The 27671-nt window shown below is 40.8% G+C and overlaps 2 protein-coding genes across 2 annotated transcripts; both read left to right on the forward strand.

The window, feature by feature from the left end:
* Positions 1-7176: 7176 nt before the first annotated feature.
* On the forward strand, positions 7177-18648 carry ttc21b (tetratricopeptide repeat domain 21B). Its single transcript, XM_080497912.1, has 29 exons — positions 7177-7264; positions 7495-7624; positions 7991-8101; positions 8442-8608; positions 8692-8814; positions 9143-9300; positions 9983-10067; positions 10188-10286; positions 10387-10582; positions 10709-10806; positions 11087-11287; positions 11573-11702; positions 11782-11939; positions 12184-12408; positions 12501-12739; positions 13059-13131; positions 14498-14608; positions 14688-14826; positions 15060-15166; positions 15556-15744; positions 15920-16030; positions 16118-16199; positions 16347-16497; positions 16875-17036; positions 17153-17348; positions 17681-17905; positions 18073-18193; positions 18284-18351; positions 18444-18648. The coding sequence occupies exons 1-29, from the start codon at positions 7241-7243 to the stop codon at positions 18519-18521; spliced, it is 3957 nt and encodes a 1318-aa protein (XP_080354038.1). The 5' UTR covers positions 7177-7240; the 3' UTR covers positions 18522-18648.
* Positions 18649-20685: 2037 nt separating this feature from the next.
* galnt3 (UDP-N-acetyl-alpha-D-galactosamine:polypeptide N-acetylgalactosaminyltransferase 3 (GalNAc-T3)) lies at positions 20686-26271 on the forward strand (the record flags this gene model as incomplete). The annotated part of the gene is made up of 10 exons (XM_080497914.1): positions 20686-21182; positions 21883-22055; positions 22564-22713; positions 22903-23137; positions 23247-23364; positions 23480-23680; positions 25350-25481; positions 25711-25812; positions 25907-26059; positions 26158-26271. 10 exons carry the CDS (start codon positions 20686-20688, stop codon positions 26269-26271), a joined length of 1875 nt encoding a protein of 624 aa, XP_080354040.1.
* Positions 26272-27671: the final 1400 nt, after the last annotated feature.

A 27671-nucleotide genomic window follows, 5' to 3' on the forward strand; every position in this document is an offset into this window, starting at 1 on the left:
GCATCAAGCATGCCTATAACATTCATTCATTTCAACATTAAAACAGTCATGCATGTATGCATCTTAAATACAGCAAAAATATCAGTATCGCAACCTGGTCACTCTTTTTTATAACCTTTCGAGAGAAAAAAAGTCTTTCCTTTAGCATTTGCCATTGTTTTCTTTCACAGTGTTATTTAACACTTTCAGTCTCTTTAAAACTTTGTTGTGAGCAACAAACCATTTTCTTATGCCGTCTGCAAGTTGCGGTTTTCAGAAATGTCCATTTGTATTTGTTTTGTTTGTTTGTGATGTTTGTTTCATGTTCAAACACTAAAATGTGTGTAATGAAACGTGTGTAGTATTCTAGTTACAGAGCAGCGAGCCAGTAGGAAGTGGTGTTCTTTCATTCTCTCAATGCTGATTATATGTTCAGGACTCGTACTGCTGCATTTGACAAAGAGCGTGTGTAGCTCCCCTCAAGTTTAATCACGGACGACAAGGTGTTCCCTTTCATACAGACATTTATTCCAGGCGTCAGGTTGAAGTGACGAAATGCCGATGTCAATGCCGTGAGAACTGAATAAATAAATCTACAAACATACACGAGTTTAAACACATATTCAGAAAATGACAATTACAAGAAATGCGTAATAAACAAAACAGCACAATATAAACATAGGCAGAAGTTTCATACCTCATTGGCCGCATAAACTTGGGGAAGAAAACTTCCAAAGGAAAATATGCACTCTTCTTCAGCACTCTTAGTCTTTCATCGTGTAAACAGATACGCTGCTCCATGCGGTGACTGATATAGTGCATCTCACATAAATCACCTGACCACAACAAGGTAACATTTGTTCCACAGAAAGGTTCCACTTCAAACAATATTCACCTTTGTGCTTCTTAACCTTTTTAACATATTTATAAAACAAATATAATTTTATGAACTAAATTATTCCTGTTTTTAACTCAAAAGCAATTAAATGAACTTAAATTGCATAACTGACTTTGATGACAGCTACAGCGTGCGTGTGTGGGTTGGTCAGCTGAGATCCAGCCGTCATACCACCCTGAATTGAATAGAACTTCATGAATAGTTTTTGCTCTCATTTGTATTTGATTCATTGTTATGTTCATTTGCCCTGAACATAGTTTCAAAAACATGAATGCCTTGAGAGAGATTTACTTGAGATGCAATTTTTAGCTTGCAGTCTTCTACATTTTTTTAACTTGTTCATGTAAAAATGCTGCCATCATGTAAGAGCGGATTCTTGCTCATTGAGTGAATTTAATGAGCAGCGAGACATCCGATGGCATTAAAAATTGATCTAAAGTGCCACATGACTCAGAAGCATAAAGCACCAGCGTTTACAGTAATAAGCTGTAGGACTGTTACAATGCTGATAGCAAGCAAACCATAATCAGCATTATGGTCACTTCAGCATCTGTAAAATGTTGAAGTTACCAGTGTCCATTCATAAAATGTAATGAACACTCACACTGTAAATGGTTACACTTCTGTTAATGTATTCTATCCCTTGGGATACTGACAGCATTTGTGAATGGCTTTCAGTAAATATGTGAGAGTGACATGACTGTACACTGTGTGTAAACACTTCCTCAGAATGCATCTGTCACATGTGGTCTGAGGAGAGCTCCAATACTTGGAAATATGTGCTCGTTTGAGGTTTGTTTTTTTTCCTTCTCTTCATTGTCCATCCTTTTTCAGCAAAGATCTGCAAAAGAAAATAATATCTTGATTCTGAGTGCGCTTTGTGGCTTCCGGAAACTATTAGTATCTTTAGTGGATGGAACATTTTATTAATTATTAATAATTCTAAGATTCATTATAGTCCAGCATTGCTTTTGTGCATCGTTTCTGCTGAATACTGAGGGCAGTAAACAAGAGCCAAAGTGCTGATTATTCCTGCTGTTCCTTCTCAAACATGATGTGATGAGATTATCACAATCCACCCCACCCACTGGCAGTACCCTATTACTCATGTAGTTTCCTGACAGAGCCATCAAAACAACAACTGAGCAGTGTGAATAATGTTACGACACGGCTCTGCTAGGAGAAGGTGTGGGAAATAACAACCACCTTGAGCATTTGGGTGAATTCAGGGTTTTATTGTTAGTACTTAGGTTTACAATACTCAAACAGAAACCCAGGACACATACAACAACAATACAATGAATGAAGGCCAAACATTTGCTGCTCAACAAAAATGGAAAATGGGAGAGGCATTATCTGATCGTGAACTATACAATGATGGGTTTAATATAACAAGGCAGCTTCTTCTTTAGAATTCCATTCACTAAAACAAAAACGCAGCTTCTTCCCTCGAAGGTTGTTAAAGTTTCAAACAACACAAATTTACTAAATACCTAATTAACTCAAAACTAACACCTGGTACCTTCAAAAAACTGTTTGACATTGGGTCAAGTTGATGAATTGATAAACACAATTCAAACACTCAAAGGTCAGAGTGGAGCCAGATTCAACAGTTCACACAAACTAGTCCAAACACATACCAAGGCTCCTCAAGGCAGACTGAGCAGACATTTCCCACATCAGCTGCCTTGAGGATTCTGCTGGAGCTGTTAAGTGGCATCAGCTGGTGGGCGGAGCTGAGCCAATCAGCCGTCATCCTCCAATCCAAGTGCTCCAACTCAGGACAGGAGGGGGAGGAAGTTGGTGAGGGTACCTCCTGTCAAACAGCACCCTTTAACACACACACACACACACACACACACACACACACACACACACACACACACACACACACACACAAGATTCCTGTTCTATATTTTTGCCCATAGTCATCCATCACCTGATGTAGGAGTCAATGCGTCATGAAATGTAGCCTGTGACTGAAATCAGCACACAGCTTCAACGTTGGCAACATGTGGGGTTACAAACCCTCTGTTTTAATGACCAGTAAATCAAAGAGTGATTCTGCAGATTCTCCTCACCAGTTGCCCAGCAACGTGACATCAAGCTCCTTCGTTGGAGTGCATTAGTGTGGAAGGTCGGAAGTTGATCTCCCTTTCCCATCGCAGGAGTCTAACAAGCTGGCCTCTAGCATGCTCAATGCAAAAGGATGTATTTGTGCCTGTTCACATGTCTTTAGGGCTCGCCACTTGTAATTGGATCACCTGAAATGCATGTTTTGTTGTTGTTGTTTTCTTCTTTATCTTAGACACCTCAGTTTCACATATCCATTGCGTTGAGAGCTCAAAGCATCAGTGATCATCATGGGTGAAAACTACATAGTTTCAGTGTTTCTGTGAAAATGGACGTTATCAGAATGTTGCTGCATAACCGCAAAACCTTTCTAAAACTAAAACACAAAAAAACGATGCTTTTGTAGGTTGCCGTGGAAATGGGGCCTAAAAGATGGCGCGTCACTTAATATGTGTGAAAGCTGGAGAAATACACTTGAACTTCAATGATTTCATGAAGTAAACAATCAATGGACTAATTGAAGCTAATTGGATGCTTCTGCTCTCATATTTTTGAAAATCATAACTTCATATTACAAGCTATGAGGTGCAACACAGGTCCCAATCCTGTGTCATGTCCTCAAGTCAACAAACCCTCATCTGTGTGTTTTTCTCACAGTGTAAAAGCATTAACATGTGCAGTTACACAAATACAAAGTTACGGTTAAAAGCGTCAGACCACACTATTTCAACTTCTCCTCTTCATGTGGAACTGTGGTGGAAGACAAGTAAAGAGTCTTTCTCACATATTTATGTCAAATAATTGTTGGCATTAGAAAGAGTTGGACAGCAAAGAGACATAAAAACTAAGAATAAAAGACTTGTTTTATATGTGATAGTTATTATACCTTACTTCTTTAAATTGGCTTGACCATTTCAGGTCAGTGGGTTTATTTCATGTTTAATTAGTGTACAGCTATTGAAGACCACTTACTGATTAATCAGCTGTTTGGAAAAACAGCCAAACTGTCGGACGAGAGAGAATAACATTATAAAGACTACGGTCTACAGCCAGGCCCAATGCCTGCATGAAATGACTGAGTAGACTGTTTAAAACCCCTAGGGAGCAATTATGTACCCATCCATCCATCCATCCATCCATCCATCCATCCATCCATCCATCCATCCATGTTCTATACCACTTCATCCTATGTGGGGTCGTGGTCACTGGAGCCAATCTCAGCTTAGCACAGAGTACACGCTGGACAGATGGCTAGCCCATCACAGGACAAACACAGAGAAAGACAACACACACAAACATTCACATCAATGAGCAATTTCAAGTCACCAATTAAAATTGGATACATGTGTTTGGACTGTGAGAGGAAACCAAGAGTACCCGTGTACACTGATGACATTTAGGTATTACATATGAAGTGCTTTACTGCAACATCACTGTCCCAGGATGCTCTCTTGATGCATGCTATACACACACTATAAAGCCTTTGTGGTCAGATGCATCCCTGATCACCCCAGGAAGCGGTTGGAGTGAAAGCACATGGGTGCCTGTTCACACTTGTCTTTGGGGCTTGCCACATGTGATCAGATCACCCAAAACACATTTTGATGTAAGGTCTGAATGGGAACAATGATTTGCTTGGAATCTTGCCACCGGTATGCACTAAGGGGTGAAAAAAAGGCTTCAGAGAGAAATCTGAGAATGCTACCTATAACAGCTCTGTAATATTATTTGCTGCAGATAAATGGGTAGAAAATCTCATTAGGTTAGGTGGTGGTGAGTTCCCCCTTACGTTACCAATGCGCTAATAGACACCCCCCCCCCCCCCCCCCCCCCCCCCACACACACACACACACACAGACAGCACTGTTTCAAGCGATCCACTCCATGTGTCACTCAAAACAACACCTTCAAATTCATTCAAATACTTCATCTTACAGACAAGAACTTGAAAAGGAAACAAACAACAAGACCAAACAATTTCTCGTTTCATGAGTTATCAGTTACATTACATTTAGAAACCATAATCTGTGAAATACTGTAAACATGTATATGCATGAAGATCTGCAATAAAGTGCACATTAATGATATCTGAAGCAACTGCATATTTACACATATAGAAAAGGAAATAAAAGAGTTCATTAGCGAGTGAGCTGCTTGTATTATTGGGCATGGCACTTTGATCAATAATGGTCTGTACAAACCACAATGGATATAGCCATTAGAATGCTATAGCAATATATCCCAGAGGGACCATATTCCATCGTCTTCCTCTAATAGGTTTTCAGATGCATTCTTTGAAAGTGCAACAACACATGAAGTATTTATTGCTTTTTGCTGAGTACAACACCTCAGTTGTCTGCAAAGTCACTGCTCTGGTAGAATATTATGGAAGGAATCATTTACATATTTTATTTGGTTTAAAGAGGAACAAAAACCCTTAGTTTTTGCTTCTTCTTTTTGTTTAGTCATTCATAATTACAAGATCACAAATTCAGATTGTTTTTTTTTGTTTGAAACTGAATGCAACACATAGACATTTCCCATTTCTGCACATACAGAGAGCTCAATACCAACCTGATTTACTCTTCCATTGATGTGTGCTGCAGAGAGTAATGATTATGTGCCAGAGTTGGCGCTAAATAGTATCTGACAAGGCATGGAAAGGTCTCTCCTGGAACAGTTGCACCCATGGCTGCTCCTGCACACTGTAGACATCATAAGAACAGTCAATGCATGGTGTTGCATAACATCAGATCACCAATTAACAGTGGCTGAACAGAAACACTGTACATTTCCATTGCACAAGTGTTAATTTGCGAGAATGATCACAAACATGCATGTTTCAAAAAGGAGAGATATAATAAAGCTTATATCAGATGCATTCTTATAAAACTCGATTGGTTGTCAGTGGTTTTGGTTTGTTTATTTTTTTTTCATTGGAGATGGCAAATTGTAGAGGTATGACAATCAGAAGTCCTACAAAAAGCCAACCACATTATTCCAATCTTCGTGAGAGCACCACTGAGCTGGCGCAGGACATTTCCATTTATTCAAAATGTGTTAAACCTACTATGACCTTTGACATGTATTTGTCTTTTTGCTGCACCAAGATAGGAACAATGGAAGAAATCCTCAAATGTATGAATCAATGTTTATATTCATATCATTCTATGGATTCAAAATTGTTGATAAAGCAATAACACACCTATATGTCTTTTTCCTGTTTTCAGTTCAGTTTCAATTAAGCAGTATTTGTAATAAGAATAAGAATAAAGTATTATTATTGTTATTACTAGTAGTAGTAGTAGTAGTAGTAGTAGTAGTAATAGTAATATAGTAGTAGTATAATAGTATAAGAGTTGTAATAAAATGCGTTTTGAGAGCTGCACCTGACGGGTTACATATACAATAAAGAGATTATGAATTGTATATCACTTATATTACTATTATTATACATATGGAATACGTGATACGGTTCAGTATATTTTCACGTTGTGTCTAAAGCCGCTGGAACAGAACGGGCGTCTCAAGCGACAGGCAGGCAGTGTGCGCTCCCATGGACGGGAATCAATTGTTTGCAGGGAATCACTTTTTGGCATAACACCGGCATGTTGAATTACAATGTATTAAAAAACAAAAAAGGACGGTTGCGCCCTCTACAGGAGTAAAGACGAAAGTAGCTCAACTCAAATATAAAGCCTTGCAGCTCGAGAGTGTGTTTTTTTTCACTGTGCATTGTTTCTCGGGCTTCTCGTCTCACTGGAACCACTGTGCTGCTCTGCAATTCGTCGTCCAACGCGCTTTACCAAGCATATATTCAACATTTTAAGCATATTCGTGAATCATATTTAAATTCTGACCAAAAGGTATATGTGGAGAGATTAGAAGTACATACTAACCCTAACCCTAACCGGTTCATTCATTTTAATTCATTCAGTAGCCTCTTTTCATTTGATTTCAATTAAAACTTTGTGATATTTGACATTATATCAGCGTTTAGAAGCACAGGGGAACGTGAACGATGCGCCTTTTGTAGTCCATTTTCAGGTATTTGTAGTTTGTTCCACCACGGAAACGTCACCAATCTGCGCAGCCGTCGCATGATTATTACGTCACCTAGTGAAAACGCTGTCCGACGGTCGCTAAGGACTTGGTGCAAGATGGCGACGTGACAACAAAAACTACAACTATATCACCTTTATTCTCGATAACAGAGTAAAAACGTGCTACTGACCAAACATTTACATTAGTGACAGTTTGCCGGCGTCGCAGAAAATTGTATTATCCAATATGGGTGACGAAGACACAACCCTGGTAAGCGGCCACTTTAGCAAAGGCGATGCTGCGAAAGCTGCACAATAGTAATAAAAAAAACCAACAAAACAAAACTTTAAAGTAAAATCATTAGTTACTGTTGTAAAATAACGTAGTGGATTGGTGGTTTGGTGTGTTATTAATGTGCTGGCTGAGGCGACACCTTGTGCGTCGTGTCGTTTACAAGCCAACATTGTTGTTTCATTGTGTCTCCTCAATGTCTTCCCCAGGCTTTGATCAGGCACTATTGCTACGAAAAGTATTATAACCACGCAGTCAATGCTGCAGTAGCTGCTCAGAAAACGTACAGCAGTGATCCCGTCTACAGCTTTTTCCACGCATATGGCAACCTCATGCAAGGTACGCTTTCCATCTGAGACATTGCTGATTACTTGCTGGACACTAGGCGATTTTGTGTCACGAATATTAAATCAGTTGTTTTCAGTCTCACATAAAAAAGTCACAAAAATGGTACAACTCTCCTCGTCTGTTTATAAAGATGTCTTCGTGTGTTTTTCATTCGTATTTCATCTCAGGTTGTGTGAGATGTTGCCATATATTAGTTCCATTTTAATTTTAATGTTTGCATTTTTTGTTGATTTACACACATTACATTAACTATACAACCACAAATGTAATTAAAAAAAATATGTTTTGAAACTTGACCTGTGTTGTTATGCCACCTGTCATTATTTCACTCTTTTTTTTTTTTTTTTTTAATCACAGATCAAATTCATGAAGCTATGATGGAGTTGGATACCATCAGAGATCATCCAGATGTGTCTCTCTGCACTTTAATGGCTCTTGTCTATGCAGAGAAAAAAAAGACACACCCAGGTAATCCACTCCTGTGCTTTTATTCATCCTAAGAAGATTATTATTCAACAATTAGTGGGCTTTTTTGTGCACTGCGTGGCTCTCAATCACTTTTTCTAGTTTCTTAGTTTTTACCAAGAAATTTAGCAGAGGTCAATTTTCCTAATTTCACTGGAATTACAGAATTATTTGTTCCATTTATTTGGAGTTTTTTGTAACTGCGTAGCTTGTTAACAACTTTGGTATTTTTTTAGGTTTTAGGTTTTTCACTGAAATATGACAAGTGTAAGTTGTAGTATTTGCCAAAGCATTTTCTACTGACACATGTTCACAAAGTCCTCCATGCCATTTGCACCGACAGACAGAGAAGTTATCCAGGGACTTGATGCTAAGGTCAAAGAGGATCGGAAAAGTGCACCACCAAAACGTTTGTACTATGCTGGCACATTTCTCTGGCTCATCGGTCGAAACGATAAGGCAAGAGAGTACATCGACAGAATGATCAAACTCTCTAATGGCTCTCGTGAGGTAAGGTTAATATTTGAATCACATCACTGCAAAATGCATAGATGAGTATACAAAAGGCTTTGAGTAAATGACACTATTTTCAGGGGATCGTCCTTAAAGGCTGGATAGATGTGACATCTGGAAAAGATGCCTATGCCAGAAAGGCTGGAAAATACTTTGATGAGGCACTGAAGGAACGCGCAGATGTGTTTGCCCTGATGGGAAAGGTAACATGGGAAATGCGGATCGATACGAAATAGCCTGCCTCAGGCACAGCTGCAAATGCTGTGATCCTATAATTTTCACGTTTGTGGCACATCCTTCACCTTCTAATTTAACTTAAGTTTAGTTTGAATTTTCTTTTAAAGATGTTTTTTTCCAATGCACATCATTTCTATAGTAGTAATAATGTAAATACTGCTTCCATTTGTGTCTAGGCTAGATCTACAGTCTCAAAACATTGTCATGTTTATTCACTGTTACAGTAATAAGCTTTTATATATTTCTTATGGCTTTGGGTGTCCTGCAATTTCAGTGGTATTTCATCTATTCCAGGCACAATACTATGAATATCGTCAAAACTACTCTGGAGCATTAGAGATGGTTAATCAAGCCATTGTGAGTTTCCCCACCTTTTTACCTGCTCTTGTCAAGAAAATGAAACTGTTACTGAGTCTTCAAGACTGGGATCAAACCACCGATGCGGCATACAGGTAACCTCTCATTGGTGTCAGTGATGTTTCCTTAGTCATACACAGATTTGTACCTTTTCTTTTTTTTTTAAGAAAACCATATTTTGAGGTCAGTTCCCCAGACTCAGAATTTTAAGTAACGGTAACAATGTCTCTGAAGAGGTCAGAAAGTGCAGAAACATTTAAAATCACCACCAGGCATACAAGGAAAGGAAGAAGAAGAAAAAAAAAACACAGTCCGCCTTTACAAACAACCCAGCATTCAAGTGCAAATGAAACACCAACGTGATGCCTCAAACCAGTGCATACTGACTAAGCCATTGTTTGTGCTCGCCACTCTGGATCTTCGCCAGTACCAGACAGCATAAAAAGGCCTTTGAGCCAAAGTGCTGGGATCACATACAATCCCAAGGAGGTGCAATTGCAGGTTCGCTGAACATTAGGAAGGCCCGATTCCTCAGATTGCAACACGTTCAGATCCGCTGTGGTTCCCTCACTGTGACGTTGAGGATCGAGAGGGGGTGCAAACTGTATTCCTTTCAATGCCTTCACTATTCCTTTTAGTTTTGATGTAATTTGTCTGGAAGCTCAACACGCTGCTGCAGAAGTATCAGATTTTATATTACTATCAATAAAAGAAATTCCAGCGTATTAACTGTGGGAGATTGACTTTGTTCACTGCATCTTGTGTGTCATGTTTCAGGCTTTTACAGAAAGATAAAAATAACCTTGAGGCACTGCAGATGCTGGCTATACATTCTATATGCAGAGATGGGAATATCAGTGAGGTAAAGTTCACTAAAGACAACTCGGCATCAATCACAATCCAATTAATTCAGGATAGAGGTGTGGCGAAATGTGGCAACAGTTAAATGATCTATTTCGATATTCCCTTGTCCCTTGTTAAGTGTGTGAAGCAACTCTCCAGCCTCATCAGCAGCTTGGAGATTGAAGAGCCGCACAACCCAGATCTTCTCTACAGGATGTCTCTGGCCTTCACCCGTGTTGTATGACAATTCTCAGTTTCCTTTCGAAATTTGCCACGGAATTGGTCCTCTATAAATTCTTCACTGGCACAGGAATACAACATTTCCGGTCTCTTTACAGTGCGGACGAAATGAAAAAGTGATTGAACAGACATTCAGAATGGTGGACCGAGCATTTTCCTTGGCATCATGGGACTCTGATTTAGCCACAGAGTTGGGCTACCAGATGGTCCTTCAGGGGAGGATCAAGGAAGCGATGAAGTGGTACAAGACTGCCATCTCCAGCAAAGAAAAGACAAGTGTTTCAGCTTTGACAGGTGACATGTTTTGTTTTTTTTAATAATTATACTTTAAGTTTATGTGTGGCATTTGTAAAAAAAAAAAAAAATCTTCAGGAATATATATTGTTTTTTGTTTTGTTTTGTTTGTTTTACTTAACCCAGGAATGATTCGCTGCCAGCTGATAGAGGGACATCTTGAAGATGCAGAACAACAGTTGGAGTTTCTCACAGAGATTCAACAGTCCATTGGAAAATCGGGGGTAAGGCCCTTTCAGAGGAGCATGCTAGAGGGAGAAGCTTTTTATAATTTAGAGCTGTTTGTGAAGCATTAGACGAGAGCTCAAGCAGGATAAGCAGCAACTGTTCCAGTAGGTCTTCGGCATTTTCTCCTCATTTCTTCTTCGTAGGTGACTCGATTTAATGGTGGTGCCTGTGATTTTTCTTCTCGTCGACATTTACACAACACTCTTATTTAATTAGTTTTTATCTCAGCCTTCTGGTAGTGGTCGGAATTTTCACATTCGTTTTCTGCTTTAACAGGAATTGCTCTACCTACGTGCTGTGCTGGCTCTGAAAAAGCGCCAGCCCCAAGAAGACGTGACGAATCTGCTGAACGATGCAGTGGACACTCATTTCTCATCACTGCAGGGCCTTCCCCTTGGAGTGGAGTATCTGGAGAAGCTGAATCCCGATTTTCTTCTGGAGATCGTCAAAGAGTATCTTGCCTTGTGTCCCGCTAAGGTACTAATGCAAGCATCATTAGTGTCATTGTGCTGGTCCATCAAGTTGTTGAAGGAAAATCATAGCCTTATTTATGACTAAATAACTCCTATGTGTGAATGTGGGTGTCTTTTGGTTTTCCCTGTGATGATGGACAAACAACCTGCCTTCACACATAGAAGGTTCCTAGTTACAGCAACCCGAAGCTAAATATAGGGGATTCAGGATGTATTGTCAACATCTGCTAATGAGAGTTATGTTTGAAAAGACTAAACACAACCACTTTTCCTCTTCGTGATGATTCAGCCTCCTGCTGAAGGTCAGCCTCCCGCTCCTCAGCTCCAGCACTGTGCCACCTTGTTGGATACCGTAGTAAAGATTGTACCTGGTCTGCTTCAGGGGGTTTTCCTCCTGGCCAAAGTCAGATATCAGTCTGGTGAGTGCTGCTGTAGAAATGAGGTCGGTTTATTATGAAAACAGTGTGGTTTCATGTGATTGCATGTGTTTTGATTCAGGTGACATTGATGCTGCTCAGAGTAGTCTAAACCATTGCCTGGACCAGTGTCCTTCTCATGCAGATGGTCATCTGCTCATGGCACAGATCCATCTGCTGCAGGGAAACGTGACCTTGTGCTCACAGTCTCTCGAACTCTGCCTCAGTCATAACTTTGCGGTAAGCACACCGTGGAATGTATTATGGGTTGCGGATTTAACATTTTGTTTTTTGGTTCTTATTCATCATACTGTCGGACTCAATATTATCTATTTCTGCAAGATTGAGCACATTAGTATGAACATCGAAATAGTACAATGAGCATAAAAGCAGTGACACTATATAAGGGTAGCCGTTTTTTTGCACAGATTTTCGATGTGTAGACTACTATTAAGAATGGTTCCAAATTTGTTGTTGATTTCAGATTCGGGAGCATCCAGTGTACCACCTGATTAATGCTCAGGCTAAAAAGAAAATGGGCGAGCTTACAGAGGCAATACAGACTTTGCAGATGGCTATGAGTCTCCCAGGCGTTCGCAGAGCTGGATCCTCATCCAAGTCCAAAAGCAAGAGGTCTGACGTGAGCTCTGCTGACTGCGTGTCTGTCTTTCTTGAGTTAGCTGAGGCTCTGTGGCTTAATGGAGAACAGGTCAGAACTGAAAAGGCTTTTCATGCTTTCACATGCGTCTCGCCTTAGAGGAATAAGCACAGTGATCTTTATGAACATGTTTAATGTTTCAGCATGAAGCAGCAAAAGTGATGCAAGATGCCATAAACGAGTTCTCAGGGACACCCGAGGAGCTGCGTGTCACTATCGCGAATGCAGATCTGGCTCTGCTGCGTGGTGATACCGAACTGGCACTGAGCATGCTCCGAAACATTACCCCCGAGCAGCCCTACTATATCCAAGCCAAGGAGAAGATGGCCGACATATATCTGAATCACAGGAAGGAAAAACGCCTGTTTGCAAGCTGTTATAGGTGAGCAGTTTGATCTGTCTTTCCCAACAGCACGTCGTACAGTACAAACATATTCTGTCTGAATGTCACTGTGTTTATCAGGATAGAAATGGCTAAATGTTAATGCAATACATAACCCTAGAATCTTCAGTCCTTGTGCGCCCACAAGTCATCCGGTTAAATCTCTTGGAGAGTTTTGGAGACCACATGGTTAAGGCAAATGTGTCTGATGTTACTAGTTACTTACAATTGAGACCTTGTGAAGACCAGCAGAGACACACTGTATGTCTCCATATTGATGTAAACCATATGTGATATGAGCTCTCTATCTTTTCTTTAGAGAAATGGTGGAGAAGCTGCCCAGCCCTCACACATATCTGCTCCTCGGTGATGCCTACATGAAAATCCAAGAAGTAAGGGTATTTTTTAAATAAAAAAAAAAAAAAGTTGGGGACAAAATAAGCTTAACAAAAGTGAAAAATAAACCAGCCCTTTTATTTCCAACCTGTACACCTTATCTGGCATGTGTAGTTCTCATAACCATAAATCTCAAACTTTTAATCGTGACAGTTTTTTTCTAAGTACCAAAAGGTAATGAATTTGAACTATTAACTCATGTGTCAGTCATTATTGTGGCCACAGGAATTTTGCAACATAATTAGTCACAGGCGAGATTCACCAGTGTGTAACACATTTGTGTTTGTAATTTCACAGCAGTGAAATAAACAGGTATCCTGAGTACAATTATATAATTACATTTATTATACGTAAAAGTGGGGAAACAGCACATGTTTAACACATAAGCAACACTGTCACATTTCTATGCAAATATGTCCAACAGGGAATTTTCTGGGTTTTTAATCTGTTAAGTGTGTGGGCAGATGTTTGACAGCATCAATAAAGAGTAAAAACTGAATGTAAGAAGGAGTCACGTATTGCAAGTTTCTCACAATTCTATGCCTTAAAACTCTTTCCTCTTGGCTAATCGTGATTAGTATCTGAAATGAGCCACTGGATATGCTTCTTGTAACCTTCACCTAAGACTTTATAACCGTAAGATGGAATGTTTTCGATGTGGCTCTGTTTAAAGCTGGATGTCCTGCAGCTACTCAGTACAAGTTATTATAATCAGATATGATACATCAGAGGGAGAGTGGGTGTAAATATTCGGCACTCTTACTGGAACTTAGTAAGCAAATGTATTTTGCCCTTCGCATTGAGTGAAAAGGGATTTAGATCATGCACTCAATAGCTTGTATTTAGAGCTCACCCAATTTTGTTCCATTTCACTTGGATCGGTGGTAACACAGGCATTGATGATCCGTCGTCTTGTCCCTCTGCTGGGAAGAGAAATGCCGGTTGAAGTATGAGATGAGCAGCTGTAACCTGAATAAAGTGCTTCCGTCATTTTTAATCACAAATAACATTGCTTTACTAACAAAAATCAAGCTAAAGGAATAGCAAACGTATACAGTATTTTTTATAACTTAAAAATGGAAACATGGAGAATGTTTTCGTAAAATGGAACGAAACCTGGTGTTGTCACCTGCACATGGTTCCTGAGTTTCCTGAGGATGAGTCATGTTGACACATACCTTAGTTGTGATGATTTGTTGAATGACGTTATTCAAGACCACAAATAGAACCTCCAGATCTGACTATTGGACATTTGGACCTACATTAAAGCTCTTAGTAGCTTTAAATTGTTTAAAACACATTCACAACTATTCATAATATTTACAAAGAATTGTGACCTCATTGTTTTGTGTTTATCTTCAGCCTGAGAAAGCCATTGAGGTGTATGAGCAAGCTCTGAAGAAAAACCCCAGAGAAGGTGTTCTCGCCAGCAAGATTGGAAAAGCCCTGATCAAGACTCATAATTACATCAAGGTTTGTCTGGGCACTCATTTAAAGATGAAACACAGGTTAGGGGCAGACAGAATTGTGAACCCAGTCTGGTGTTACGCAGGCGATCAATTACTATGAAGCGGCTCTGAAGACGGAGCAGCAGAACTTCCTGCGCTATGACCTGGCCGAGCTCCTGATGAAAATGAAGCAGTACGAGCACTGTGAGAGAGTTTTGCTTGATGCTCTTGCTCATGAACCAGGTACTTCAGATGTCTCTATCTCATCATGTTGTGGTGATTGCACATGGTGACAAGATACTATGCTACCTGCTTTGATTCAATATGAATATCTGACTGTGATTAAGGATGTAAACACAGTTTTAAAGCACCTCAGTTTTTTGGGGGGGATAAAAAGATTTGTTTTGTTTTTTTTGGTATGTTTATTGTGCTGCGATGATTCTAACCAACGTTTTGTTTTTGTTTTTTTCACTCAGTGAATGAGCTTCCTGTGCTCTCTGATGACTGTCGTTATCTCGTGCTTTTGGCAAAGGTCCAAAATAAAGTGGGCAAAAATGAGGCCGCATCACTTTCCCTACAAAGAGTAAGCAGTTTCAGTTATTTGGTTCCCTGACATGTGATTTCACTGAAATGAAATAAGCGTACTGGTATATGTGTAGGATTCTCTTTGGCTGACAAAACAGCCCTGATCTTCCAGGCATGGATTCCTTTAGATCTCTCAAATATTCCCAAAATGTGAGCAGGAGATGTATTGATGTCCTCTGACTTGCTCTGACTACCCATGACCCTGATGCCTTTTTATCTTTTACCATTTACCAATTCGAACAGATAGAAATAGATAGAAAATGACCTCTGCCGACTATAAAATCCCCACAAGATTCATTCCTCATCAAACTAATTGACAGAATAATTGACTGGTCCCGCTAGTGGTCAGAATGTTCTGTCTAATCAATGTATATTTTCCATTCCTAGGCTCGAGATGTGCAGGCGAAGGTGCTGAAGCGGGTGCAGTTGGAGCAGCCCGACGCCGTCCCCATACAGAAGCAACTTGCTGCTGAGATCTGTGCCGAGATCGCCAAACACTACACAAGTCAGAGGGGCTATGAGAGAGCAGTGAAATTCTACAAAGAAGCTCTTGTGTATTGTGAGACAGATCGCAAGGTCAGTGCAGCCGAATCAAAAACCTTCTGTGTATTTACTGCAGCTGTGGTTAAACAAGCACTCGTATCTCTTTGAATCTAACTCCCGTGTTCTTAATATTTTTGCGATCTTAGTTGTGGATAGCCCATTTCAAACACAAGCCCTTAATTATCTATGTTACATAATTGTCTTGTAGGTGATGCTGGAGTTGGCACGTCTGTATCTTACACTGGATGAGGTGGAGGCATGCCAGGAGCAGTGCAGCGTCATTTTAAAGACTGACCAGTTCAATGAAGATGCTACTCTGGTTTGTTCCTTCCGCCAACCCAATTTTGACTATAGCTTAATTAACTAATACACCAAACTCACTTATATTACACATTTCTTGTGTTAGATGATGGCAGACATCATGTTCAGGAAGCAGGACTACGAACAGGCAGTTTTCCATTTTGAACAACTCTTGGAGCGCAAACCAGGTACAGCATCTTTTATTAAACAATGAATAGGATTGGCGAAATGTAGAGAAATGATTTCAAGTTCACCAATATATTATCTAATGTAGAGCCAAATTAATTTCATTCATGGAATTGAAAATTCTAAAATGAACCCATATTGTTTTTCAGACAACTACCCAACTCTGTCACGTCTTATTGACTTGTTGAGAAGAGCAGGGAAGTTGGAAGAAATCCCCAGATTCCTTGATGTGGCAGAAAAACATTCCTCCAGAAGCAAACTGGACCCTGGATTTCACTACTGTAAAGGACTTTACCTGTGGTGAGTTAACAACGTGGCCTTTGAAGCTAATTGAAGGTGTTTGTTTAAAGGTGCAATATGTTAAATGTCAGCAAAGCCACTTTTGTGCATTGGGTGGCAGTAGTGAATCACTGCTGCATCCAGCATGCCCACAATTCACTTCTGAAAGTTTTGAGAGCTTTTCTTTGTCCTTACTTCTTGGACTGTTCAGCACTGACTGAATGCTAGAGAAACATATGAACCTTTCCTATGATGCAAAGCAATGTTCCACGACGAGAAAGATTGGGGCTTGTCATTATATTCAATCCACGTCAATGTTGGTAGAATATAGTTAGTTGAAAAGATTCGATACAGTACTTTTAAAAAAACATGTGTACTAATTTTAGTTTTCTAATCAGGCACACAGGAGACCCAAATGAAGCTCTTCAACACTTCAATAAGGCACGGAAAGACAACAATTGGGGTCAAAACGCTGTGTATAACATGATCGAAATCTCCCTCAACCCAGACAATGACATCATGGGAGGTGAAGTATTTGAGAATTTGGATGGTGAAGTTGTGTAAGTGAGCTTCTCCAGAATTCCCCGCAATATTCAACGATAACGGGCATGTTCGAAGCCCACAGTTCACTGCCTCCTTGCTTCTGATTCACACACTCCTCGTCTTTTCTCTCCAGGAACTCCACAAAGAGGCAGGAGTCAGAGCAGCGTGCTGTAGGAACGGCTGAGAACCTGCTGAGAGAGTTAAAACCTCAGACACCAGGCGGACACGTTCAGCTCCGCATCCTGGAGAACTACTGCTTGCTCGCAACCAAACAGAAGGCCAATGTAGAGAAAGCCCTGGGTGTTTTCACAGAGATTGCAAACAATGAGGTAGGTAAACTCCAGATGGTGCCCATGAGTTACATCACTCTCCTGTGTAAACGAACCAAAAACTAGGAACCGTGCATTATTTTAGTCTCTCTCTCTCTCTCTCGCTCTCTCTCTCTCTCTCTCTCTCTCTCTCCCCCTCTCTCTCTCTCTCTCTCTGTGTGTGTCACACAAACCATTTGACTTGGAACTACATATTAGTGTCTGAGCTTTGATGGACTATATGCACCGTTTATAAACCCAGGTGTAAAATTACAATGCACTGAGGTAATTGTATGGTGCTGGTTTAGACAAGTATTATGGCTTCAGCAGATTCCTTTTATCTCTGATTTTAGAAAGACCACGTGCCGGCTCTGTTAGCCATGGCCACAGCCTACATGATGCTGAAACTGACCCCCCAAGCCAGAAACCAGCTGAAACGCATAGCGAAGATGAACTGGAGCATTATTGACGCGGATGAGTTTGAGAAGAGCTGGCTGCTCCTGGCAGACATCTACATCCATTCGGGGAAATTCGACATGGCTGGAGACCTGTTGCAGAGATGCCTCAATCATAACAAGGTCAGCCAGGGAAAAAAAAAAGAAGTCACTGATTGACTATAACAGGAACTCCCATTTCTGTGTATGTTTTTTGAGTTGTTTTTTTATTTGACACTATGCGACACTTTCCAGTGCAGAAACTAACATCAATATATTTGTAATAATAACAATTTGTAACTTTTTCCCAGTCTTGCTGTAAAGCGTATGAATATCGGGGCTACATAATGGAAAAAGAGCAGGCGTTCCGTGATGCAGCTTTGAGCTACGAGATGGCGTGGAAATTTGGAAATCGCACAAACCCAACCATTGGTATGGCCACTGAACTCATGTCGTCCAGTTTTTTAAATAACACAAAGACCATCACGAGTAATACATTTCAAATATCTGTTTTCATTTCAGGGTACAAGCTTGCTTTCAACTACCTTAAAGCAAAGAGGCACGTCGACGCCATAGACGTGTGTCATAAGGTATGGCTCTTGTGGATATTCACATTTTAATTTCTTTTTAGGGGTTTTGATTTTGCTTTGTTTTTGTTAATCACCTTCATCTCTGTCCACAGGTCCTGGCTGCTCGCCCAGATTATCCACGGATGAGAAAGGACATCCTGGACAAAGCTCGCACTGCACTGAGATCTTAGTGATGTGTGTGTGTGTGCATGTTGGCAAAGTTTGAACTTTCATTCATTCATTTACTGGGTCAGTTTATACAGTCAGATATAAACCGGGACAGTGTGGCTTCCAATGGAGTGACAGCACCTTGCATGGCAGCAGCCTCCATTGGTGTGTGAATGTAATTAACGATGTAAAGAGCTTTGAGACTTTTCACACAGTTGAAAAGTGAGTGTAATATTAATATTTTTGCTGGCTATTCAAAAAGTCCAAATACATTTGTCTCACAACTACAAAACACATTTTTTTAAACCACAAAAAGAAGCTAATAAGTGGGACTTTAGGCTTTATTTATATATATGTTTCAAATCAAGTCTATTTCTATTTTTTCATATACTTTTTTCAAGTCCCAAACTGATTGATTGTCTTGTCAATACTTTCTTCCGATAATGTTAATAGTTTATGTTTTCATATGTATTAACTATATATATATATGGTTGTGTGTGTTTTTCCCCCCACAATAAATAAACGTATTTTAAAGGACGTTGGCGTTGGTTTTCTCCTCAAAGTTTATATGACGTGTGAAGAAGCCCGTGCAGCCGTGATAGAGGAGGATCACACCGCGTCTGCAGACGCTTCACATCATCAGTATCCACACAGACAAACGGTTACAAGCGTGACTGGAATCAAATGTGGGACACACACCAAGCATTTCAACGGACACAATAAAGTGGACGCCTGCCGTGGATAGGAAGCGGTGGGGAACACAGTCGCTACAGATGGATGTCACTGTGCGAGTCAAAGGCAGAGAGACTTCAAACCGGGCAGCAGGGAGAGCAGGCTCCCTGCGGCTCCGCTCCCACAAGCATCCAACTCTTTTATCAACTCCATCCGTTTGTGGGGAAAACCCTGGACGCTTCAAGGAATAGATTAAAAAAAAAAAAAATGCACACAGCCGCGGTGAGTGCCAGCTTTTCTTTTCTTTTCTCTTTTTTTTTTTTTACTACTTTTTATTATCAGTAGAAACGAGCGATCTGGTTAATCATTCACTCGCAGCACGCTGAACGAACGCGTAACTTTTCCCAAAAAAATTCCAGTCAGGACCAGGCGCGCGTTTATTTAGTTTCTTCTGAGTTTATGGGTTGAATCTGCAACGTATGAGATGAGTTTCTCAGGGAACCTGGTAGGAGGCAGTGGTGTGGATCGCGTTCCTCTTTCATTTGTAACCCAGCAACTGCCCCATGAATGACCAGTTGAACAAATCCTATTAATGACACCAATACTGAATGTGAGCGACTCCGGAGCAACAATATTCCTCCAGACGCCTTAACGCTCGCATCTAAAGAGTTCGATTTGAACTCAGATGTACTGTTTTAAACCAGCTTTTTTTTTTTTTTTATTAATCCCATTTCTTCCAGGTTCGGGTTTTGCTTGTGGAAGTGTTATTCTGACGCGCAACACAACTCCGCTCTGCGCAAGCGCGCCGGCGCGTCATCGCCGTCTACCTGAGGAGCTCCGCACACCTGGATCCAACGAGACGGAAGTCACAGCAAATCTTTGTGTGTCTCTCCACCAAAAGTTTCTCTGGTCTCCAAAGACATGAACTGTGACGGTCCTCGGCTCAAGCAGGATGTGTGCTCCTGAGATATCGAGAGCAATTTAAAGGACTTTACCTGCAGTGCAGCGACGCATGGTACGTGTTCTTTGCAGGAATCAGAGCCGTGTGAGCATTTCATGAGCTTATTTTGAACACGAGATTTGTAAATCATAACAGAGGTCTTTGAAGTTTTGTAGTAATAACCATGACGTTCCTGTTTTAGGTCCTAAATATATATATATTAAAAAAACAAAAAACAAGCAAAGGACATTATGTGTATAGTACAACAGTGCTGTAATGTTGTATATGACCTTGTAATTTTCAATGTATTATTAATGCATAGTTAAACTGTATGGCCTTAGTTTTGTTTTTCACTTATAAACAATGACAAATAGAGAATATTTTATGTTATTATTGTGGACCCATGTCACAATCGTGACATATACTGTCTCAGGCAAAACAAATATTCAGGTGAAAGAATGACTCCCTTGAGGAAGTTGTCAAAACGTCAGTTTTCCCTCATTTAACTGTTGAATCTATGCATTTATTACAGCTGAATCTCAGTCCAGAGTCGGCCTGCCTTCCTCTCAAGGAGAATGACAGCTCTTCGCCGGTTGCTCCGAAGGCGGCTGCACCCACTGAATCTGGTCATAGTGGTCCTCATCTTTGTCACCTTCTTGTTCTTCATACAATGGGAAGTGGGAAGTCAGACCCAACAGGAGGACCCCTGGCTGAAAGAGATGGCTGTGAAGCGGGATGCCATGCTGGGCATGGTCATCGGAGCTGTCAATAACTTCAGGGATGCGATGCCAAAGTTGCAGATCAGAGCTCCCGTACGTCAGCCGGATAAAGCAGATGACACATCTTGCCTGCCGGGTCACTACACCGCTGCTGAGCTCCGGCCGGCTCTGGAGCGCCCACCCCAGAACCATCTTGCTCCCGGAGCTGCCGGGAAACCTTTCCACACAGACTCGCTGAGCCCAGAAGAACAGAAGGAGAAGGAGCGGGGTGAAGAGAAACACTGCTTTAACTTGTATGCAAGTGACCGCATCTCTTTGAGCAGAGATCTGGGGGCAGATACAAGACCGCCAGAGTATGTCAAGAGTTTGATAAAGATATACAAAGTGTTTCCTGTTTACTAAACTGTACACTCACAATGAAAGCACATAGGTGATGAAATGTTGTTCATTTTATGAAATGGATGGATGGATGCGTTCAGAAGAGAAACATGTAGTTGCACCACCTGGTGGATATAAATGCAGATCTCTACATGCCCTAATCTGTTACAGGAATAGATGCATTGAACCAACAGTCAGCATAAAGTTATGCTTTACTGACAATATCACCAAAATAAATGGGGGTTATGCAAAACTTACACCCTAATCCAAAAAAACAATTCCTCACATTTGTTTAATGCAACTGGGGGAATGTGGAAACCGCAGAGATGATTGCTTCAGCATGCCCAGCCAACTTCATGAAAGAACACAGTTTCGTTTCTCTAATTACAGTTCATCTCAGTACCTGAGTGTCCAAGTAAAGAGCCAGGACACAACACAGACACAAAGCCTGCCCATGTACTGACCATCTCATTTGGATGAATAACAAAGTCTCTCCTCCGCTAATATGGCAGGTGTTTCAAAGGCCACCACACATGCAGTGTCACTGCTGAAACGGACTCCCCACAGGGGAGAACCTGCAGATGTAATAACCACACTGTTGTGCCACTCAGGAACGATACAGGATAGTCAAATCTTTGTGTTCTTTTTTTTTCTTCCCCTCCCTCTTTGACGCAGATGCATTGAGAAAACTTACAGGCGATGCCCCCCTTTGCCGACCACCAGTGTGATAATTGTGTTCCACAATGAGGCTTGGAGCACTCTGCTGAGGACAGTATACAGTGTCCTCCACACCTCCCCTGCCATTCTCCTCAAGGAGATCATCTTGGTGGACGACGCGAGCGTGGACGGTAAAACTCAATAGGGCCCTTCAGATCGGCTCTTCTCACTTCTGGGTTTGATTTCATGCAGCGTGATGGGTGGGCAGTTCTTTGTGTGCCACGAAGCATTCGGAGAGAAGCTCTGTACTCCTTCTGTGGCCCATGAAGGGAGTTATGACAGGAAGCAAGGGGCTGCTTGTGAATACTTTCCTGAGAAGAGTTAGCCGTAGTTGTGCTTCGACGTGAGTCAGAGTTAACGCTTGTAAATAGGTCAGATGTAAGAAAAGGAACAAAATGCTGGAGAGGACCGAGGTTTCAAGGGAATGCAGTTATTTGTTGAAAGCAGACCACAAATGTCCAACATGTTTTCTGACCGTCAGCTCATCTGAAGATATTGTGTTTTTAATGATTTTAAGATGTCTTCCAGACGGAGAGCTCTAAATGTGTTCTGTTTATCATTCTGTCCCTTAACTATTTACTGCATTCAACAGATGCTTTTATCTCTAACCGGGACTGTATTTCTGACGGATGCTTTCAGATGTGCTGAAGGATGAGCTGGATGAGTATTTGAAGCGGCTGAGCATCGTGCAAGTCGTCCGCCAGCGTGAGAGGAAAGGACTCATCACTGCTCGGCTGCTGGGCGCCTCCGTGGCCACCGGCGACACCCTTACCTTTCTGGATGCGCACTGTGAGTCAACACTACCGACGTCACTCGTAATATTAAAGCAACTGGACACGCCCGCCCACGGCTTTGCGAAACAATGTGTGCTTTTCCTGTTTGTCTAGGAGTGGATATAGATTCTAAAATGAGGTATTAATTATATACAGAATACTCTTATGTACAGTGATGCAGCGTCCTTTGCCGATGTGTCAACAGGTGAATGTTTTCACGGATGGCTCGAGCCCTTGCTTGCGAGGATAGCCCAGAACAACACGATAGTCGTGAGTCCTGATATAACCACCATTGATCTCAATACCTTTGAGTTCATGAAGCCATCCCCATATGGCCAGAATCACAACCGGGGCAACTTTGACTGGGGTCTTTCTTTCGGCTGGGAGAGTCTACCAGACCTTGATAAACGGAGGAGAAAGGATGAAACATATCCTATCAAGTAAGCAAGAGTTGTGAAAAATGTATTAATAATTGTATATTTATTGGTGTGAATATTTAAAGCCACCACTGGGATTTTTTTTTTTTTGTGTCTGTTTTTTTTTCTACAGGACCCCTACATTTGCTGGTGGTCTCTTTGCCATCTCAAAAGAATATTTCTATTATATTGGAAGCTATGATGAAGAAATGGAAATCTGGGGAGGGGAAAATATTGAAATGTCATTTAGAGTAAGATGTTGTCTACCTGTCATTTATGTACAACCACTGAGTCATTTCATTTCTAGGTCTGCTGATGTGTGTCTCACTGTATCTCCTTTTTCCTCCGTTCTCCTCCGGCCTGAAGGTGTGGCAGTGTGGTGGCCAGTTGGAGATCATCCCTTGCTCTATTGTCGGCCATGTTTTCCGGACAAAAAGCCCACACACATTTCCTAAGGGCACACAAGTCATCGCTCGCAACCAGGTGCGCCTGGCTGAGGTCTGGATGGACGACTACAAGGAGATCTTCTACCGTCGTAATCAGCAAGCTGCTCAGATTGCAAAAGATGTATGTACTACTGCAAAAATTAACTTCTCTGATCCTTTTATTAAGAATCATTGAACATGCTGCTGCAGCTTTATCTTTTCTTGCTACCTTGCACGGCTTTGTGCAAGCGTTTTTATGGCGGCTCATTAAACCCCACCCCCTTAAGACAAGTTTGAGCAAATCCAGCTCCTGTCCGCGAATTACATACAAGCATTAAGTGTGATTATGACTTGCTTTACAAAGTCTGCAGGGGAATGCATAGAATCGCAGTCAGCAGGAGCAACTGTAGCATTTTACAATCGAGGTTGAACTTTTCAAAAATGAGTCACAGTCCTCTGAGTGAGGCGAAATAGATCCTCTATTAGGAGATGAAAGCTGCTAACTGACAGAGAAAACAGGGCCTGGAGGAAGTCGGCTCTTTTAAATGACACAGTTTCTAGCTTTTCCCAACATGGGGTCCCCAAGGTGCCATAAACACCTCCCCCAGGGCTTTACCTTCGAGAGCAAGCCAGCCCTCTCCTGCTGACTTCAAACAGACAGGCTGTCGTCAACAGGCTGCAGAATCTACTGGAGTGGCCATCAGTGAGAGCTTGTGTGAACAGCGTCTTCATCATTATGGCAAAAGGCTCTCATTATCACAGAGCATGAGGCGCCTGCAAGTCCGTTTAATTGTGCCGTTACGCATTAGTTAAAAGGAGCGACGATCAAATGTCTGCCGGTGCTTGATTTCACATGAATCATGGGAACATGGTCACTCGTCATGGACACGTGATGTGAAGCTCATAGTCCAAGTAACATTTGAAATATTAAATATGCATGTTATTTAGTTGTATTAGTCAGTTACTTTATTTTAAGATTACATTTCTCAACAACTAATGGATGGACTACACTGCTTTTAAAATATAGATTTGTATATCACCCTCAATGTCAAATTACTTTCCATCTGTTCACTCACTTTTCCCTTCAGCGTTAATGTTATTATTTCTTTATGATCAGACACCTAATCATCAAATTGCTTCTAATAGTAACCTGCAACATGTCTTAAGTTTTTTTGTTGTTTTTTTTAATTTAAGTCGCCAATTTTCAATTTGACAATTTTATTAAAAAAGAAAAAATTTATTATTGGTTCCATCAATATTACATTTCTGAATTAATCTTTGTATTTCTATCCTGTCAGGATTTAGCATGCAGATTTGTGCCCATATAATAGTCATTATGGTGGCCTCCAGGACTGCTGCAGTATAACTGTTGAGTCACGGACAAGGTTCACCAGAGAGGCGTTATCCCATAACACTCAGTCATGTTTGAGAAATGCTTGTATTTTGAAAAATAGCCAGACACACTCATATATTCCACTTTTTTTTTTTAACAATCCTACAGCCATAAAAAAAAATCACTCAAAACAGCACAAAACATAAAAACAGGTGGCCTGAATGTATCTGTAACACGGTAAAACTGAACAAATAGCTCATATGTAACACATAAACAGTTCTCACATTTCTATGCAAATATGGCCCATGGGAATTTTCAGGGTTTTAGTCTGTACAGGACTGTTTGAGGCAGATGTTTCACAGCATCCATAAAGATTGAAAACGTAACATGAGAAGTCAAGACAAGTATTCTTGCTTTGTTATCCCCCCCCCAGTTCGCATAGCCGTATAACCTTCCCTGTCTCCCGCTCTTGTTACAGAGGTCTTTCGGTGATACCTCGAAACGCATGGCACTCCGGTCAAGGCTTCAGTGCAAAAGCTTCTCCTGGTACTTGAACCACGTGTACCCAGAAATCTTCCTGCCTGATCTCAACCCACTCCGCTTTGGCTCGGTAAGACCTCACACCCCACCTCCAGCTCTGCTCTCTTTCCAAACCTCACAGCTCTGTCTCGCCACTGCGGGTTTCCACTTAGGATCTCCAGAGGCTCCTGAGCAGTTCCAATGAAACACCGCTGAAAGCCCTCCAGAGGCTAAAGTTGTTTGAACAGCTTGCGCTGGATGTTAGTTTTTCACTTTGTTTCCTTTCGCTGTTTTTCCTCTCCCCTTCTCTTTTTCTGTAGGTGAAAAATGTGGGCAAAGACTCATGTCTGGATGCGGGAGAGAACAATGAGGGGGGGAAAGAGTTGATCATGTACCCGTGTCATGGTCTCGGAGGAAACCAGGTAAAAATCTTCCCTCTATCTCTAGTATGAAGAAGAAGAAAAGAAAAAATACTCTTGAGCACATTGCTGATTGTCATTGTTCCCTGTGCCGTAGTATTTTGAATACTCCACACATCATGAGATCAGGCATAACATTCAGAAGGAGCTGTGTTTGCACGGGACGGAGGGGGCCGTGAAGCTGGAGGAATGCCAGTTTAAAGGCCGGAGTACGTTTGTACGAACAGAACAAAAGTGGGAACTAAAAGATGTGAGTTTTGATCTTTTTGCTTTTCATGCAGGATCCCTCCCAATTTCAAATCTTTTGACAGGAAAATCCATGTTTTTTTCTTCTTCTTCTTCTTATAGAACAAGTTATTCTACATACCAGGATGGAATATGTGCCTGAGTGCTCGTCATGAGCATCCCTCTCTGGTCTTCTGCAACCCTTCAGACAGATACCAGCACTGGTCTTTTGTATGAGCTACGTTGTATGCACGGACATACTACAACATACATGTAGTATGCAGTTAACCTGCAACCTTTTCTTTTTTTTCTTTTTTTTTAGATAAAAGGAATACACTGAGTTTTAATTTATTTTTATACATAGAAGAACTGAACTGTTGCTGCTGGAAAGTTTTTTTTAAGGAAGAGTGACATTCTTGGATGATGTGCCGTGTTGATAAGTTTCTCTTTTGTGTCAAAGATGTTGTCGCTATGCCAAGTCTTCACAACCAAAACTAGACTGTACTGGACATGTGCAGGCAACACTGAATATTTCCCACTGGGACATATCGACTGAGAAGAAAAACGTATTTTTTTTAACAAAAAAACAAACATTTTCAATGTGAATCCGAAATGTCCAAATGGTTGCACGCCAAAGAAACATAGGGAAGACTTGACAAAGCATTTAACATTTATTTTAATACTATGCCATGGATGTCAATTTGTTTCCCTAGGAGAGGAAATAGGATGAGGGAATGGGTGATGGTGTGTGATCAAGTGTCTTCAGATCAGGACTGAAGTTGGTACACTTCAGTGAGTTCCTAAAGTATTTTGTAGTTTTCAAACTTTTGCTCTGCAAGGTTACAGTAAGGAAGAAGAATGACTGAATTCCATTTCGAGTCTGTTTATTACAGTGAGGATAATTTTGTTGTGTTTTATACCAGGATTAGATATAATAAGTGCTCATATTTTGCTTTTTTAACAGTAAAGCATATTGAGCCATTTAGCGTGATTCACTCTAAAAACATTCTCAACTGAACAATGTTTTTGATTATTTGTTTTTTTTTTTTTTTCCTTTTTCTTTTTTTGGAGGAAGCTTCAAAGCATTTGTACCCAAAAAGAAATTCTTGTCTGTAATCAAATGCCAGAAACTCTTGTTTGTCTAAGGAGGAGTATCACAAATGAATTTCTGGTGCAGGCACTAGTATTTAGTTTGCTGTGGAAACTTGTGAAATGTTTTGGGTTTGCGACTGGGTGAAGAGCAGATTGAATGTGTTTGTCTTGCTTAAACAAAGCTGATGTTGTGTTGGATGTCTGGGTGTAAAGATGTTATTTTGAGCTCATTAAATTCAGCTGGGTAGTTCAGAGCCTATCTGGTTGGTGTTTCTCTCTCTGGCCTGCAGGGGGCGGTTCGCACTCACAAATTGAACTGCAAGCACGTTGGGTAATGGTGAATCAGTGGTGGGACGTGTGTGCATCCATGTGACATTATGAGTGACAAGTGAATAGGATCACGACAGAAATTTCAATAAAATTTATTTGAAAATAATATTAAAGTGAAACGACTAGAAATTAAATTGGTTCTATCTACAGTTCAAAACACGCTGAAAAAAACCTACCAATTTGTGCAAAACGTATGCGTTTCACAGAATATGAAA

Source organism: Blennius ocellaris (genome assembly GCF_963422515.1).
Source record: "Blennius ocellaris genome assembly, chromosome: 6".
NCBI lineage: Eukaryota > Metazoa > Chordata > Actinopteri > Blenniiformes > Blenniidae > Blennius > Blennius ocellaris.

Coding starts and splice junctions, on each gene's coding strand:
- ttc21b (XM_080497912.1), top strand. CDS start 7,241: ATGGGTGACGAAGACACAACCCTG. Junction 9,301..9,982: donor ACCACCGATGCGGCATACAG/GTAACCTCTCAT, acceptor GTCATGTTTCAG/GCTTTTACAGAAAGATAAAA. Junction 17,349..17,680: donor CAGAGATTGCAAACAATGAG/GTAGGTAAACTC, acceptor CTCTGATTTTAG/AAAGACCACGTGCCGGCTCT.